General features: G+C 34.1%; 1 protein-coding gene across 1 annotated transcript in view; it reads left to right on the plus strand.

Annotated features, from left to right (window-relative positions):
* Positions 1 to 15,285, plus strand: part of PPP4R4 (protein phosphatase 4, regulatory subunit 4) — a 70,666-nt gene extending 55,381 nt beyond the window's left edge. Inside the window, exons 14-25 of the mRNA XM_010583881.1 lie at positions 953 to 1,135; positions 1,890 to 1,995; positions 2,798 to 2,945; positions 4,066 to 4,210; positions 5,116 to 5,157; positions 5,249 to 5,323; positions 7,670 to 7,745; positions 8,157 to 8,237; positions 8,579 to 8,672; positions 9,124 to 9,194; positions 9,962 to 10,100; positions 15,261 to 15,285. Of these exons, the coding sequence (XP_010582183.1) occupies positions 953 to 1,135; positions 1,890 to 1,995; positions 2,798 to 2,945; positions 4,066 to 4,210; positions 5,116 to 5,157; positions 5,249 to 5,323; positions 7,670 to 7,745; positions 8,157 to 8,237; positions 8,579 to 8,672; positions 9,124 to 9,194; positions 9,962 to 10,100; positions 15,261 to 15,285 (1,185 nt within the window). The remainder of the gene's footprint in view (positions 1 to 952; positions 1,136 to 1,889; positions 1,996 to 2,797; positions 2,946 to 4,065; positions 4,211 to 5,115; positions 5,158 to 5,248; positions 5,324 to 7,669; positions 7,746 to 8,156; positions 8,238 to 8,578; positions 8,673 to 9,123; positions 9,195 to 9,961; positions 10,101 to 15,260) is intronic.
* Positions 15,286 to 16,132: the final 847 nt, after the last annotated feature.

Below are 16,132 nucleotides of genomic sequence, written 5' to 3' on the forward strand. Positions count from 1 at the left end.
CAACAATATAAGAACTGAATAAATTTATTTTATTGTATGGACAAAAGTTGAGAGTGTAATTTAAAATGTGAATTTGTCAGATGTTTACAGCGTAAATGTATATAAGGTATAAAAAGTGCAATGTCAAGTGTGGCAGTCTGTTTCATTTTGCTTAGTGCTAAAGAGAATTTAGCTTGGCTACTATAGTCTTTCCTTCCTACTGAGAAAAGAAGTATAATTCCCACTAAAATTAATTAGGGAGCTGAGAAGAATAACTGCAAAGTTTAAGAGGCTAGAAAGAAAATGGGATTTATTTGGTTTGAGAAACACAAGACTGAGGAGGGTTGTCATAATCATAGAATCATAGAATGGTTTGGGTCAGAAGGGACCTTCAAGACCATCTAGTTCCACCCCCCCCTGCCATGGGCAGGGACACCTTCTACTAGACCAGGTTGCTCAAAGCCCCATCCATCCTGGCCTTGAACACTGCCAGGGATGGGGCATCCACAACTTCTCTGGGCAACTTGTTCCAGTGCCTCACCACCCTCACAGTGAAGAACTTCCTCCTGACATCTAATCTAAATCTACCCTCTTTCAGTTTAAAGTAATGGTCTTCATATCTGTAAAAGGGTATTACAAAGAGAACAGTGATTAGTTTTTCTTTGTCAGGAGGGGGTGGTGGAAATGAAAGTGTATTTAGTTTAGGTACTGGAATAGCTCTTTGATTAGTTAAGTGGCATTTACTGCTTAGGGGAGATTTAATCCCGATTATTAAATTTTTTTAAGAAAAAGTTAGACTAATATCTACTGGAAATGGTCACAGTGTAGCTGATCCTGTCTGAGGAGAGGAATTAATTGACCCCTTAAAATCTCTTCCCTTCTTACATTGTTGTGATGTGCTTTTTAAGTATAGTAACATGATACACACCTAGAAGATGTAAAATTACTTTGATGTTTATATTTTTATTTCTAGTTATTGTCTATTCCTGACTTGATTCCTGCATTAACAACAGCAGAACAGAGAGCAGCAACTTCTTTAAAATGGAGGACTCATGAGAAGTTACTACAAAAATATGCATGTCTCCCTCATATCATACCAAGTGATCAGATTTATTACCGTTTTCTTCACCGAATGTTGACAATCATTTTGACAAACGTGAGCCTGCCTCTTTCCCATTGTTTTTTATTTGTTTATGCTATTTAGAACAATGACCACCAGATATTTGCAATGCATAATACTTTATATTAATCTTAATGTGTGATTTCTCATTGCATATAGTATATCAGGCTGTGGTTCTTAATGTAAGACTGAGAAATTGCTCTGAGAACATCCCCCTATTTGAGGAGCAAAATCTGGATTGACAGATTATCATGTTTTTCCTCCCACTCAAGAATTCTTTCCTTTCCTTGTGCTCATTATCAGTTTGTTTCTAGGTAAATCAAAACTTTTTCTTCTGAGATATGCCTTCTTTTTCCGGATTCCATACATTACTTTGCATTGTGCTCCATTCTTTATGAAAGAACACTTTATTCTGAAAATAAATTACCATTTAGAGCTACTAGTCTGAAATTTTACGGAATTAATTCAAGAGTAAAACTGTCTGTTGTAAGAGAAGATGTTGTAAGTTTTATTTTCTAACACGTGCAATATAGAAGGTGCCTTCCAGACATGGACTACTTTAAGGTGTTTATGAAATAGTTGAATAAACAAGTTAGATAGAAGCGATAAAGAAGTAGGTGTCTTATGAATTGGCCAAACTTCCTTATTCTCCCTTACATTATGCCAATTATTTAAAATTTATAAAGTTAGGCTAAAGTTTAGCTATTTTTTCTACTTGTAGAATTTGTATACATTTTTAGTCATACTCCTTCAGCTATGTTTAATGGTGTTCCCCTTTATTTCTTTCAAGAACGTCCTGCCAGTCCAAAAAGCAGCTGCTCGAACTCTCTGCGTTTATTTGCGTTATAATCGCAAACAAGAACAGAGGCATGAGGTTATTCAGAAACTGATTGAACGTAAGATAATTTTTCCTTGATCACTTAGAGATGCAAGTTAGTTTTGACTGAAGATCTATTTATGGTTATATTTATTCAGTGTAACTTCCTGCCATCATTGGAGGGATTACACTTAGAAGACATTCAGTTGCTCATATTATCACCAGGCAAAACATATTGTGCGTATGCGAGGAATATAGCTGAAGCTTATGCAAAGGAATTGGGAAAGAGGCAATATGGGAAATTGATAATATGCCAAGACCCCTCCAACCCTACTTCTTGAATCCAAAATTGCTTAGCTGTAGGTGCTGCAATATACAAAGCAGAGTTCCTCTACAGAAGTAAAATTCTCTAGAGGCTTCAGCATAAGAAGTGCTGAACAGATCTTCTCAGAAATTAATTTATGAATGAGTTAGTCACCTAAGTTGACTTCCAGGTCTGTGCTATGTGTTTTAAAGATAGGTTAGAAGTCTGAATAGTTCCCATTAGCAATCCTTAATGTTTACATAGAAATTTTGATACATCAGTGACATGGTTTGAAAGGCATGTAGGGCTTTCTTTGTTCAGCATAGTAGCTAGTTCACTTGCTATTTTTGCTTTTTCAAATGGTTAAAGGGACAGGATGTAGTTCTGAAAAAAATGCTCACTGACAGAAATGGTCATTGAATTCAGAAGGTTAGGTTTTCACTGAAAGAAAGAATTGAGGTGGGCTGAGAAAGTGTGCCTTGTGATGAGTGTGATTATCTTTGAGTCAAAGGTTAACCTTTGAAATGTTTTCTATCTGACATTGAAAACTTAATGCCTGTGGATTGTTATTTTTCAGAACTGGGCCAAGGAAAAAGTTATTGGAACAGACTTCGTTTTTTAGATACTTGTGAATTCATTATGGAACTGTTTTCAAAATCATTCTTCTGTAAATACTTCTTTCTACCTGTGCTTGAACTTACACATGATCCAGTGGCAAATGTGAGGTACTGTACGAAGAGTATGTAGCACTGTATAGGAAAAAAGCTTTAAATAATATATTAAGAAATATTGTTACAGGTTTTATGTCTTGTTTAAATAATGGGACTTGAGTAAAAAGGTACAGAGCCTTCAGGGTGACCAGTATTAAAGGTGTAGGGGACTATGGGAATGATGTTAGAAAACCAGAGAAGCAGATCAGTCTGGGTTTTTGGGAGACTGATCCTAAGTGTCCGGTTTGGGGAGTGAAAGGAACACTGAGGCAGAGGAGCCAGCAGTAGTTGAGAAGAAAGTAACATGCTGTTTCATAGGTGTAGAGAAATGTAACTTCACAGTCTCCATTAATTTCCATCCATTTCAACTTCATTATATGTAAAGTAAAACACGCAAACAATTCTTTCAGTGGTCTGAGCTTAACCAGTTAGCGTAGGTTTCAGCTTATGTAAAAGTTTTCTACTTCACTGTTGAAGTAAATTGAAAAAGAACAGAAAAATGTAAGGGAATTTGGTATGTTACTAATTTTTGTAGTGTTTTTTCCATTATTTTTGTAGTCAATTCAGCAGGATCCCAAACCTAAAACCTGAGCCATTTGGTGCATATAGGTTAACATTCAAGTCTCATTCCTTAAGTTAAGAGGATTATATTAAAATAATAAACTAAATTTGTATATAATCTGAAGTAGCTTATTGCTTTTAACAAACATTTTAATTAAAAGCTCTATTGATACAATATTAAAATTTAATGGAAACTTGAAATAACTTGCAATCCCTTAACTGACAATAAAATTAATTTTGTCATTGTTCTTTTCTCGATTCTTCCTTAACATGTTTACAAAAGAATACCCTGTTCCAGGGTATTTATGTACCTGATAGCTAGATGTGTAGATAATTTTGAAAACCTAGACCTTTTCTTATCTTTCTAGGTTAAATGCTGTAGTCCTGATCTATGGAGCAGTTTTTGAAAATGTTACAGTATGTCTGGAAACAACACATAAGCAACAATCATTTCTGAAAAATAAGACCTAATAACTTACTTATTTTGTGTCAAATGCTAGCATGCAATACAAAAATTAATAATGTTTATTAAACATCTGTATCAAAAGGTGAATATTTACTTCTTTTTTTGTAGAATGAAGCTATGCTATTTGTTGCCAAAAGTTAAATCTACTCTGAAGATTCCCACGGATAAACATTTACTTCAGCAGTTGGAATTATGTATAAGGAAACTTCTGTGTCAAGAGAAAGACAAAGATGTCCTGACTATTGTAAAAAGAGTAAGAATTTTTCTTTGCCAGCAGCATTTTGTCTTGGGGTTATCATTAAAAGTTAAGATGATCAAAGTTATGCTTTCTGCTGATTCTCTTAATGTAAGAACACAAGACTAAAGAATTCTCTTGTCTATTATGTAATTTTGAACAATTAAGAGAAGATGTGGTATAGTGCATTCTGTCAAATTTAAGAGAGTTGGTGTTTCCTTGGTTACTTAGATTGCAGTTATTTCCTGGTGACTGGGATTCAGGATTTTGGCTTGCTGACCATTTGTGAAAAAATAGCAGATGACTGAAGATAGGATTAAACATTGACCCTAGTAAAAATGGTCAAGTCTTTGAGGTAGAGATATCTTGTTAATCTATATATTTTACCATGTACAGATAAAGGATTTGCAGGATTTTGACATGTTACAAATGTCTTTGTAATGTGAATATTCACAAAAAATATATCTTTAAGGGATGCCCATGCTTAGTCTCAAAGAAGCCATGAAGTGAAATAGCTAAAGTATGTGGCTTCCTTATAGGGCCAGTCAGCAGGAGAGATTGAGAGAACACCTGCGTGGAGCATCCTGGCTTATTCACAGATTCCTGAGTTGTTTTTTCAGTCCTGGTTTCTAGGTCTGTGCTCCAGCCATTCATGCTTCTGTGCTTCCCTTGAGTGTATTTTGAGTTCCATATAGATAGTCTATAAGTCCTTCGTTATGAGTCTCAGCAGGGCTCTGAGAATACTCTCTGACAGTTTTTAACTGCATTTGTAGCACAAAAATACAAGCATAGGCTTCAAATGTTTAGGAAGAAAAGGCATGTTTTGAATACCACTATTCTAAGCTTCTTATCTGGACAGTTTTTTAGTTAGAAGTGTGGCATGCTGTTGAGTAATGATAAATAATGTTTGATTTTCTTTATAGACAGTATTAGAATTGGACAGAATGGAGATCTCTGTAGATGCTGTAAGTACTTACTAACTTTAATACTTATCAAGTGCTTTTAATTCCCGTTTTCATGTAGTGATTTTTTATTTTTATTGATTTTATTTTGAAGTTTCAGAAAAGATTTTACGAAAATGATTTATTGGATCAAGAAAAAGAGAGACAAGAACATCTTCTTTTGGAAATGGTATATTTTATCAGTACAATCTGTCCTTTTTTTAGTAGTTTGTAGCTAAATATTAATGAGGCAACAATTTTAAAGCAGGGGAAGTGCATATTAAGGAGAGACCTGGTAGGTTCATAATCTGTGTGTGGTTTCATTTTACACTTTACAATAGGGTTAAGTCCTTCATAGTAACATAAAACTTCCTTTTCTTTACTATCTGAATTTTGCTGTATCAATTAGAAAGGCAAAATAGTATTTCTTGAAGAATACTCATGCTTGATGCCCCTGTAGTTCTAAAATCCAAGCCCTTCAGCACATCTTTACGAAATTTTTTTCGGGGAGCTTAGCAATTTGTCAGGCATCTATAATGTAATAAATTGAACAATGAAACATCTCAGAATTCGCATACAGCTTCCATAGGCAAAGAAAATGTCATAACTTCTTTGTTCCAAGTAACGTGAAGGAGGCTCTGTGTGTTACAAGCTTTCCTGTTTAGCCAGAAAAAAAGCAAGAAAGAAAAGCCATTGATATCTGCAGCCTGGCAGGAGAGACACATAGTGCGGGCTGTATAGAGCAAAAGGAGCTACAAGTTACTTAGGATTTGGAAAAGAAGTCTGCAGAATGTTTTTTAACTTACAAAACTCTTTATCTTCACTCATGGCTGTAAGCAAAAGCTGCAGCAGGCGCTTCACCACGTAGCCCACTACATCTTCACAAAGCCTAGATTAGATTACTGCAGTCCTCCGTTCTGCTGCCTGCTCTCCAGCCTGAGGTGGAAGAAGCTCAGAAGCTGATAGGATTTAGAAGAGGCTGAATTTCATTAGCATGGTTCCTCTGACTTGTAGTAATTGAGCTCCTCTGTAGTGAACCAGAACAGATTCAAGACTATCCAAAAAAAATGTCACTTTTTCCTCTTGGATTGCTACAGAGCCTACGTTCGTGGCCCACTTTGATGTTGATAGGTACTGCAGGCCTTCTCCTGGGCAGCTAATTTTCTCAATTCATGATACCCATCCCATGTACTTCCTGCCACCTCCCATTAGCTCGAGCCGAAGGTTCAAGCTTTGTTCTCAGGATCTGCATGCACGCATTCAAGGATTTGAACTTAGCTTTAGCAGTTTTTAGGTAGATACAATTCATGTTTTTATAGTGAAAGCATTTGGGGCTGTGGTAAAATAGCCTCCAGTGCACTCCATTATCGTGTGTTGTATGATAACATTAATTTTTACCCTGTTTCTACAGCTAGACTTCAGAAGACCACCTGTATTTTTATGATATATCCCATTGATATGGGCGTACCTTCTGTAGCACAAAGGTCTCATTAAGAATTGTCTTTGAGAGGCATGCTTTTGAAGAAGTGGAGATGTACACAATAAATTGTGACATGTTGCAATCCCAAATAAATGAAGAGTCATCGACCCCAGTTAAATGTTTCTGACTACTACAGATTTTAATACTGCATATGTTAATAAGTTTCCTTAATTTTAGTAATTGACTTAGTAGAAACTATATTCCAGCAACCTTGACCTGAATTAATTACCTCCTTTTTTTTTTTTTTTTTTTAACTTGGGTAGTAATTAGAGTGAAATGAAAAAACAGAGTAGAACAGTTACGATTCACTTGGCACTTTTTATTATGAACATAGTACAGAAAATAAGCTAATATTATATAGCTTTTTCAAATTGGAGTGATATCTATTCACCAAGAATCCTGAAGCAAGTATTGGCTTTTGAAATTATTGATGTAACTCTGTTAACACTGTCTTCTGTCTATGGATCTGCTCTCAAAAGGTATTCTAAGGCTAGCTAATATTACAGAAAGGCAAATAAATTGCTTAGACTTGAAGAACTGTAATACTTGGTTTTGTTTTGCATAAAAACTTATCAACGGTAGATGTTAATTTTAGACCTTTAAAAAGTTTGAGCATATGTGGCACACCTTACCATTTGAGAAAAACATTTTCATTGAATTGTATATTTGAATTAAAAATATTGCCAGTTTTATTATCAGAGTATCTGTGTAGCACAAAAGTTTCACATTGCAGGCTGCCAATTTCTGTATCTTTTTAATAAAATAAAAAAAAAAGCCAGGCATAATTTTAATAATAAGTTATAAATGTAAACATCAATTCTGAGATTCCTTCATAATTAAAGTCAATATTTTTTGGTGTGATTTTTATATAGGAGATGTACTCTGATTTCATTCTGTACTATTTAATTCATTCTCTGGATATTCATTAGGGGTTGTAGTAATAGTAGGAGAGAGTACAAATTAACTCATGTTGGTGATTCGGAAGCAATCCATAGTTGAAACACAATTTATTTTTTTTTTCTGAGTAATACCTAAGAAAATTATTCATTTTTTTAGGAACAATTTGAAAAAGAGAAGCAGCAAAACGAAGGAAGATCTACAAATATTAATGATAAAATGTTTGAAAAGAAGCGTAAGTTTGTTTATTCGTTTACATATTGTTTGTGCATGCATTACTCTTCTACAAAGGTAGAATAGAAAAGACCAGAAGAGAGACACTTTATACAGTAAATGGCGGAGTTTTAGAAAGTGGGAATAAAACTTTTTTTTCTGTATATTTCTAAAGATATTTATGAAAACTGGCCTCATTATCTTAGAAGGAAGACTTTTAGCTTTATTAATAAAATACATGACAGTTTTAGTTCTCTGGTATTTTTCATTTCAGGATGTAATGTAAGTACTTGTCTGTGGTATATCTGAAGTGTTAGTAGCACTGGATTAGATATTATTACTGTTTACCTCAGGACTGTGATATGTTACGTCCTCTTTCTTTATTTAAAGTTAAGCTTTAAGAGAGAGGTATTTATACTGGACTTTTTTTTAGGTAGAGACAGTAAAACATCATCAGTGTTGGGAAAAAGTATCACTCTCTCTGTTCCTGGAAGCTCTTCTAGTACATCAGCAGGTAAGAACTCTTTAAAAACTCTTCTAGAATGCTTTGATCTCACATCAGAAGGTTAAAACCCAGCAAAAGTGCTGTTGGCATTTGTGGGCCAAAGTTTCACCTATTGCACATAGGAAAAGATTCCGCTCCTAGAACGGAATGTGTTTTCTATGGGTTTTAGTTTTATTTGATTCTTTAGTATATAAATAGGTGACATAAGGTTTATTTATTGTTATTGAAGTATTTAAATCAGTTCCTTCAGCTAGCATATGTTGACAGAAAATTATATTAAAAAGTGTTCTTAATTACTGAGGAAATGCAATGATATCCATGTTAAAAATTTTTGCTACTTATAATTTTAGGCAAAGAAGACAAAAAATCCAAGTTGGTTCGAAGCCAGTCTTTCAGTACTCAAGCACTACATCCAAAATACAGCAACATAGACAAGTGTCCTAAGTATCTTTATTATCTTCATTGCTTACCTCATAGGCAACTGTTTACCTAATAGACAACTGTTATGAAATTATATGCACATGAATCTTTGAAAGTAATGATGTGCTCACTGAATTGTGGCTTAAATTTTCAGCTTTCTGTTTGATTAAGGTATGCAGTTTTGAACTGAGAGAAGAAACACCATTTTAAGGCATGCTGAGGCCTACAAATTGTTATTAATTCATTTAAGTCAATGTATGTCACCTTTTATCATATATTAAAAATATTTTTCAATATGAACTGCTAAACCTAAATTTGTACATTTCTTGAAGAAATTTTAGCATAACTTTCTCATTTGATTTTTTCATATAAACTCAGAAATAGCCTCCAATATTATTAAACAGCAGGATGACACAATTGAGAAGAACACTTTTCTGTAATAAGCAATTTGGTTTTGTTTTGTTTGTTTTTTAAGTAAAAGCTCTGCTACAGGATATACATCTTCAGTATCAGGAATGGGAAAGAGTTGTATGTTATCCTTTAGTGGTAAGTAGGTTGTTATATTTTACGTTAGTTTTTTGTGGGTGTGCTGAATATGTGAGCCCCATTAAACAGGCTTACTGTAAGATATAATTCTTCTAAAGAACACAGAATAATAGAAATCCAATACATTTGAGGACATAACTGCTAGTCTAGTTAGTGTATTTTTCAGATTTTTTTTTTGTTATATGTTCATTTAAATTTACATTTAAAAGTAGTAAAAGTAAAATGAGTTTGGCATTTCTTGATTGGCATTTTGGATGTTATAAAAAGGTTGGTTTTGCAATGTGCCTCCACCCATTTTATGTGAGGAAAGGGATAATATGTGTAAATTCTACTGAAATAAGGGAGAGAAACTGCTGTTGGAAAGAGTTTGGATGATTAAAGATTAGAATGAGACGAACTGCTGCCTAGAGGAACCTGTCTTTTTCCATTCACTACCAATACATACTAGACACTTAGCTTAGATGAAACAACTAAATTTTAAGCAGCTAAAGATTGGCCAGTTAAATCCCACTATTTTTATATATTAAATGTATTAATCTTCTCTTCCAAAATGTGTCTTCTAATTATCTTTATTTAGCATTTTTTCATAAAAATATTTGAAGAAATGTTAAATTGAAACCATTCCCTTACAGAAAGTTAAACTTTTGGATTATTGCCATAGGAAATATGCAACTATTGCCACAGGAAAAATAGCTCATTCTGTTTACTCTCTGTGTCTTTTTTTTTCGGACAAAGTTCTCTGTCTAAACTGCAGCTCTTTGTTTCAGATGATTCATTCCGGACTCATTCTACTGGTAATAGTGGGAATGTTGCCTTCCCTTCCAGTTGTTCTTCTCGCAACTTATTTAACTCAGCTGACCAAAAGAACAATGGAAATAAGGAGAGTCAGTCCCGAAAGATGAGCATGTAAGTGGTTGACAGGAGGCTAAATCAAGCTTATGGGTAACATTTCCAAAGGGAACTCAAAAGAGCTATGTCAAATTAAGCCTATATTTATGATACTTCTGCACCCAGATTTTTAAATACTAAAATAGCACAGTAGAAATGTGATGTCTGCAATTATAAGTGTTTTTAAGATTGCATTCCCTTTTAATTAGTCTTTCACATTGTTTCTCCTGCACGTTTGCATTCAGCTGGTACATTATGGGGAGGGTGGAATGGGACAAAGTGAAGGTTAGTGCATTTCATACGTAGTAACTACAGTCACAGTGATTTAGCTGCCTGTGGTTGGAGAAGTAGAATGTATGTATTATTAGATGATTTAATTTTTCTTTTTCCTTCTTTTTATGTGCTTATATATGTTTATGTATTATTATGTAACAATTTCATGATGAATTCTGACAGTCATGATGAACTGGTACTGCTACTTGTTATTAAGGCTGCCTTCTTTGCCTTACCTTAACCATTTAGATAAAAAAAATTCAATGCTAGGTATCTCCCTCAGGCTAGTTTTCTTTAAATATCAGCCTAAACCATTCAACATTTTGCAAGAACAAAATCAAAGATTAATTTGTTTGCTCCTGTGATAAAAGTGTAATAGTTTTAGAAAATCGCTGTGATGTGTACTTAGTCAAATCCTTATACACTCTAGCAGCTAATTCCCTGCAGATTCCTCTTACACTGTAAGTTGTAGTTCTAAATTACTATCGTTGGACTAGCTGTAATTTTAGGTGCTCAAACAGATTTTTCTTTGCTATCGGAGATTTGCTTTCTTAGCCAAGGCAGAACACAGAAAGGAAAGGAGCCAGCTATAGCAGGAAAGGGAGGTTGTTTGGGAAAGTAGACTTAAGTGTAATAGAAACTAGAACTAGAAGCTGAAAAGTATCGGGAATTGCAAGCTGGCCCTTGGAAGTCTGAAGAGATTATGAGAGACCAAGAATGCAAGGAGAGTCCAGAATGTGAGGCTATGACTTGCTAGTCAAAGATAATGGAGCTGAGATACGGAGCTTGCACCAGACAGGAAAGACGAAACACCTTACACTGGTTTGCCGGGTATAAAGAGGAAACAATAGTGATAGTGATATCTCTTGAGTGGTCCTTTCTGGTGAATTAAGTATCTGTATAAACTCCTATTTTTCCACTTCAGTATTTTCAGGTTTCTTTAAAAAAAAACCAACCCAAAAACCAAAACACCCTCCCCAACTTTACTCACAGGTTAATAACATTCCTAAAGAAAACACTCAAAAGTTTAACAAATATAAAAAGAAGTTCTCTGAGCAGCTTGCATTCAGCTACTCATATATATTATATTATGATATAGTCTCTTGCTGTGTAATCACACGGGATTTCTTCTGGTGGAATTTTACCACCTTCACTGTACGAGGTAAATTTGTTCTGGAATGAGATCAAGCTTGCGTAGTGACTTATTGTTTTTAAGAATGCATTTTCTTTGTAGAAAAGTTTGGAAGATACGTCGTGAATGAAGGTGGACTCTTTGTGTTCAGTCAGTGGTCTCGCAGCAGAAGTACCTTAAGGTGCCAAGTCAAATTGCACTCTGTCCCTGTCTTTGCCAGAGTCTAATGCCTTTTCTTAAATATTACCCACAGTACTTACTTCACACTTTTTATAGGTGATCATTAGGTGGTCACTTATTTCAAAGTGCATGATTTCAAACTCAACGGTTAGATTAGTAGACATGCTGACATTTTCAGCTATCTATAAAGTAAATGGGACATATTGAGTATATAAAACAACATACACTGCTAAATACTTTCAAAAATTAGGTGTACTCAAAAGCCATGTGCTTTTGCCCTGATCACTGTGTACCTCTGTTCCCTCTCTTTAAAACCAGAAACCTAGTTCAAATGTTGTAAATTTTTTTTAGCAACCATTGTAGAAATTCCAATTACTCATCTGTCTCACAAGGATTTGGGAAAAATAAATGGATTAATATTCACAAAGCAGTTAGATGCAAAGATTAGTTAGACATATTTTTTACATCACATAAAACTTTTCCAAATTTCAAACGTTTTTCTATCTGTCACTTAAAATAAAACTGATATCTTTTGTTTGAATACAAAGGGACAGAGAAAGACTCACACAGAGCAGTTTGTACCTTTTGTCTTCCGGGAGGAAAGTGGAATGTAAAAGACTCAGCTTCAAGTCTCAGTGTACCATTCCCAAGTGAATACCTTAACAACACACTATTTGAAAGTAGGTATCTGATCAAACACAATGATCTGGATGCTCTCCGTGATTCAGAAAGTCCCTAAACTGCATAGTGTCAGAAGCCAAGAGGATATATTAGGGGAAGAGAAACATTTCTGGAGAAAGAAGAGCAGGCTTAGGATGACCTACCTTTAGTTCTGAATAAGAGTTTTAATGTTCTACGTTGGTATAATGTCTGCTGCACTGTAGATTCAGTTTCTCTTTTGTAATCTGGCCCAATACTTAATTGTTTTCATAAGAAAATGGAGCAGCTCTATAAGGAGATATTAAGAGATACAGGTACAGGAATGGTTGATGGTAAACGTGTTCATCTGCATAACCTTGTTGGCCACAGATATGTTTAGGTGTACCTCTTTTATCTTTCTTTTGTTCAGAAAGTCAATCCTGGTGCTAAATATACACATACTAAAATACAAAAAAAAAGTTAGTTTCAAGGAAACATTATTTTCTAAGTTGAATGACAGAATAAATTGGTATCCAAATATATAAGAAATTGATGGAAATATCTCTTACTGAGATAAGAATTTGAAAATTGTACAATGAGAGGTGCAACTCAATAGATGCTCCTGAATGAGTGTCACCATCTGTGGACACACTAAGGCAGAAAACTTGTGAGAAAATAATAATTGAGTATATATTTAGACTACATCATCATGTAAATTTACACATGTGCTGGTTAAATATTGCACTGACAATCTTAATTCTGGCAAGTCCTAACTTTTAGTTTATTGACTTTGCAACATGAATAAGGTAACTTCTAATATGTTTCTTTTCCTAAGTAATTATATGTGTGTTTGAAGAATGGAAGATTTGACAGTAATATGTTGTTTAATTATTAAAATATCAAAAGATGTAATTAATGATTCTTAGTTCAAAGTGATGTATGTTTGGACAAAATATTATTTAATTGCTTAAGTGTAGTCTTTTCCATAAAACTGCTCTATTGAATATTGACATGTTCACTTTTGACAATATAGCGCAGTTTGCAGGGATGAAGAATTTCTGATTTCATATATTCATGTTGTTACAGGAATTTTTCAAAAACCCAAAGTTACCTTGGTGGAGAACTGAGGTCTTCACTTACCATACTCATGAATTCAAACATTTTGTTTGTCCCATTTCAGAGATGTGTGTGCCAATTAAAATATTCTTTCTTTTTGAAAATAATGTAGATTCAAGAAAAAAATATCTTAGTAAATCCTGATCCAGTGCTCACAAGCAGGTGACAAGAAAATGACCTTTAGCTTTGGTGTCATTTGCTAGAACTTAGGTAATACTCAGGCAATAGAAATTGCAAGAATTATGCTAAAGATGCACCCATATAACTCAATGGAATCACAAAAGAGGTTAATACCTGCTTTAAGCACCTTATGGAATAGGAAGGAATCACAAAGAGCACTGGCTGAGTATTTCATCCCACAAGAGACCTTTCTTAAGTCAATTTGCAGAGCAAACGTGCTTTTCTGACTTACTGTTGAAGAGTTGCCAGTTAGATCATGAATCATCCTAGTGCAGAAATTGACATGATTCATGAACACTGCGTTCCATCAAGTAGTCCCATCTTGTATTATTATGCTATGTAATTTTATTATCTTCTTTTAAATATTTTCATTTTTATAAGATTAAGATATTTTCTTTTAGGATGAGAATTGCTGTTTTGCTTGAGTTTACATTACTGTAATGTGACTGATTTCAATACACAATCGGTTAAAACTATTTTCCAGAATTTTATAGATTCATCAATAAAAATATCCCGCTTTATGGACAGCATTTAAGAATTTTGCATCTTGCCTATAGACATAGTGCCTGATTTTATTTCACTTTCAATTAAAACCTACTTCAAGAATGAGGGGTACAGGTTTTCCATCCTGTAAAAAGTGGGAGTAGATTTATTGTTGCATAGAAATCAATTTCTTATAAAATACTGATATCAATTTATTATTAAGATGTCCACAACTGACCTTTAAGACATCCACATTGGTATGTGACCATGTTGTAACAATTACATACATAAGTATCTTAAAGTAGTATCTTTCATCCAGTCATAAAGTTGCTTAGGAAGTTGAGCACAAGATGAAGTGGTTCTGCCACTGATCTACTACACTTTGAGTTGGTTACTTAATCATGTTTTCCTTCTACCGTTTACTCTGGTGAGAGTTCTGAGGTCCAGTGGGACTGGCATGTGGTTTAGGTGCTATTTCTAAGGGGAAGCTAGTAGGTATCGTAACACTGGTGTATGATCATGAGAGGTTTCATCAGCAATTTTAAAAGGGTAAAACAGAACAATATCTTGCTTTGTTTGTAAATGATATTGTAAAATATTGATGTAGATATTTCCACAGAGTTCTAAAAGTTAAGCCCTGTTCTTCCAAAGATCTCCGACCATTACAAACAGTTGTTAACTGACATAGCTACAACTCTGCGAAGTTAAAGAACAGTATATTTAAAGATTAAAAAGTTAAGGCTATTAAAAGTGCAGAAATTGCCCAAGTGACATGATCAACAGAAGACCTAGAAATAACACTGTAAAGAGCTCTTAGCTTCTCCCCTTCCCCATCTCCACTTTCCCCAGATTTATCATGGGTTAAGCTGAAGACCTCTGGCATTATTTGTAGCCATGAGTAGACTGCTTGTACTACCTTAACCATCTCACTTAGAGGGATCTTTACGTGACCTTCTGTAGAAAACTTAATGGAGAAATACACCCTCCCTGTGACGAATGCCCTCAGAATGTGTCCATTTGGCTTTTTCAGTGGGTGCAGTAGAGCTGCTAGTAAGTTTTAAAATATGTCAGCTGAGAATTATATTAAAATGTTGCACGCAATAGCAATGTATTATGTTATGTTATTTAATAATACAGCAACAACATATTATGTGTGTTTCTTCTTTTGTATGAAGAAAAAACAGAAAATCAAACTCTTAGAGCTTCTGACAGAAAAAGAAGGGAATCAGAGACTGGTGGAAGCAACATTCTGGTGTGATAAGGTGGGAGCAGCAGATGGGACTCTCTAATGCCTGGAGTGAATAAAACGCATCTTGCAATGTTAAAACTTTTTATCTTTTAAATAAAATCCCAATCTGTAAAATATGTTCCAATAAGTGACGTAACGGTTGCAGAATTCTAACATTGTAGTGAAATGTTATTAAATACAACTTCAGCTATGTGCTCTTAACTGCTGCAGCGAAAGAGAGGATTTTGTTTTCTTCAATTATGCCTTTATAGTTCCAATTCTTGGGTTTAGAATGCACATATCCATTACTTAATTGGCTTATTTACAATTTTAGCAATTCTTAACACCCATGTTTTATGCAAGAAATAGAAGGAATTGTTCTGAATATGAAAAAGTAATCCCACATTATAAAGAACCTTCAAACCTAATTTAAGACCAAAGGCCAGAATCATTGATCAGTCTATAAAAAACTGTAAACTTCAGTAGCATTGTGCTGTGAATTTGGAGGTAATGTTTTTACAAGTACTAAGTAAAGTTCATAAAAATCGTGTGTAAGTTTCAAAGCAATCTAAAAGCAGATGTCTCCAGATGCTGTAAAAAAAAAAGTTTTATTTCATAAGTTTTGTTGTATAAATACTTGTTTTAATTTTTAGTATTTCAGATTGTATTTTCACTTGAATAATTTATAATGATGAATCTAGTTTTTAATCAGCTGCTATTGCAAGCTGTCATGCTTCAGTGATGTCATCTGCATTTGTTTGTATTAATGCTAATGTTTCTATCAAAATTTGTCTGTGGAAAAACATGCAATTCTATTTT

Source organism: Haliaeetus leucocephalus, unplaced genomic scaffold (assembly GCF_000737465.1).
Source record: "Haliaeetus leucocephalus isolate CR32 unplaced genomic scaffold, Haliaeetus_leucocephalus-4.0 Scaffold932, whole genome shotgun sequence".
In the NCBI taxonomy this organism is placed as follows: domain Eukaryota; kingdom Metazoa; phylum Chordata; class Aves; order Accipitriformes; family Accipitridae; genus Haliaeetus; species Haliaeetus leucocephalus.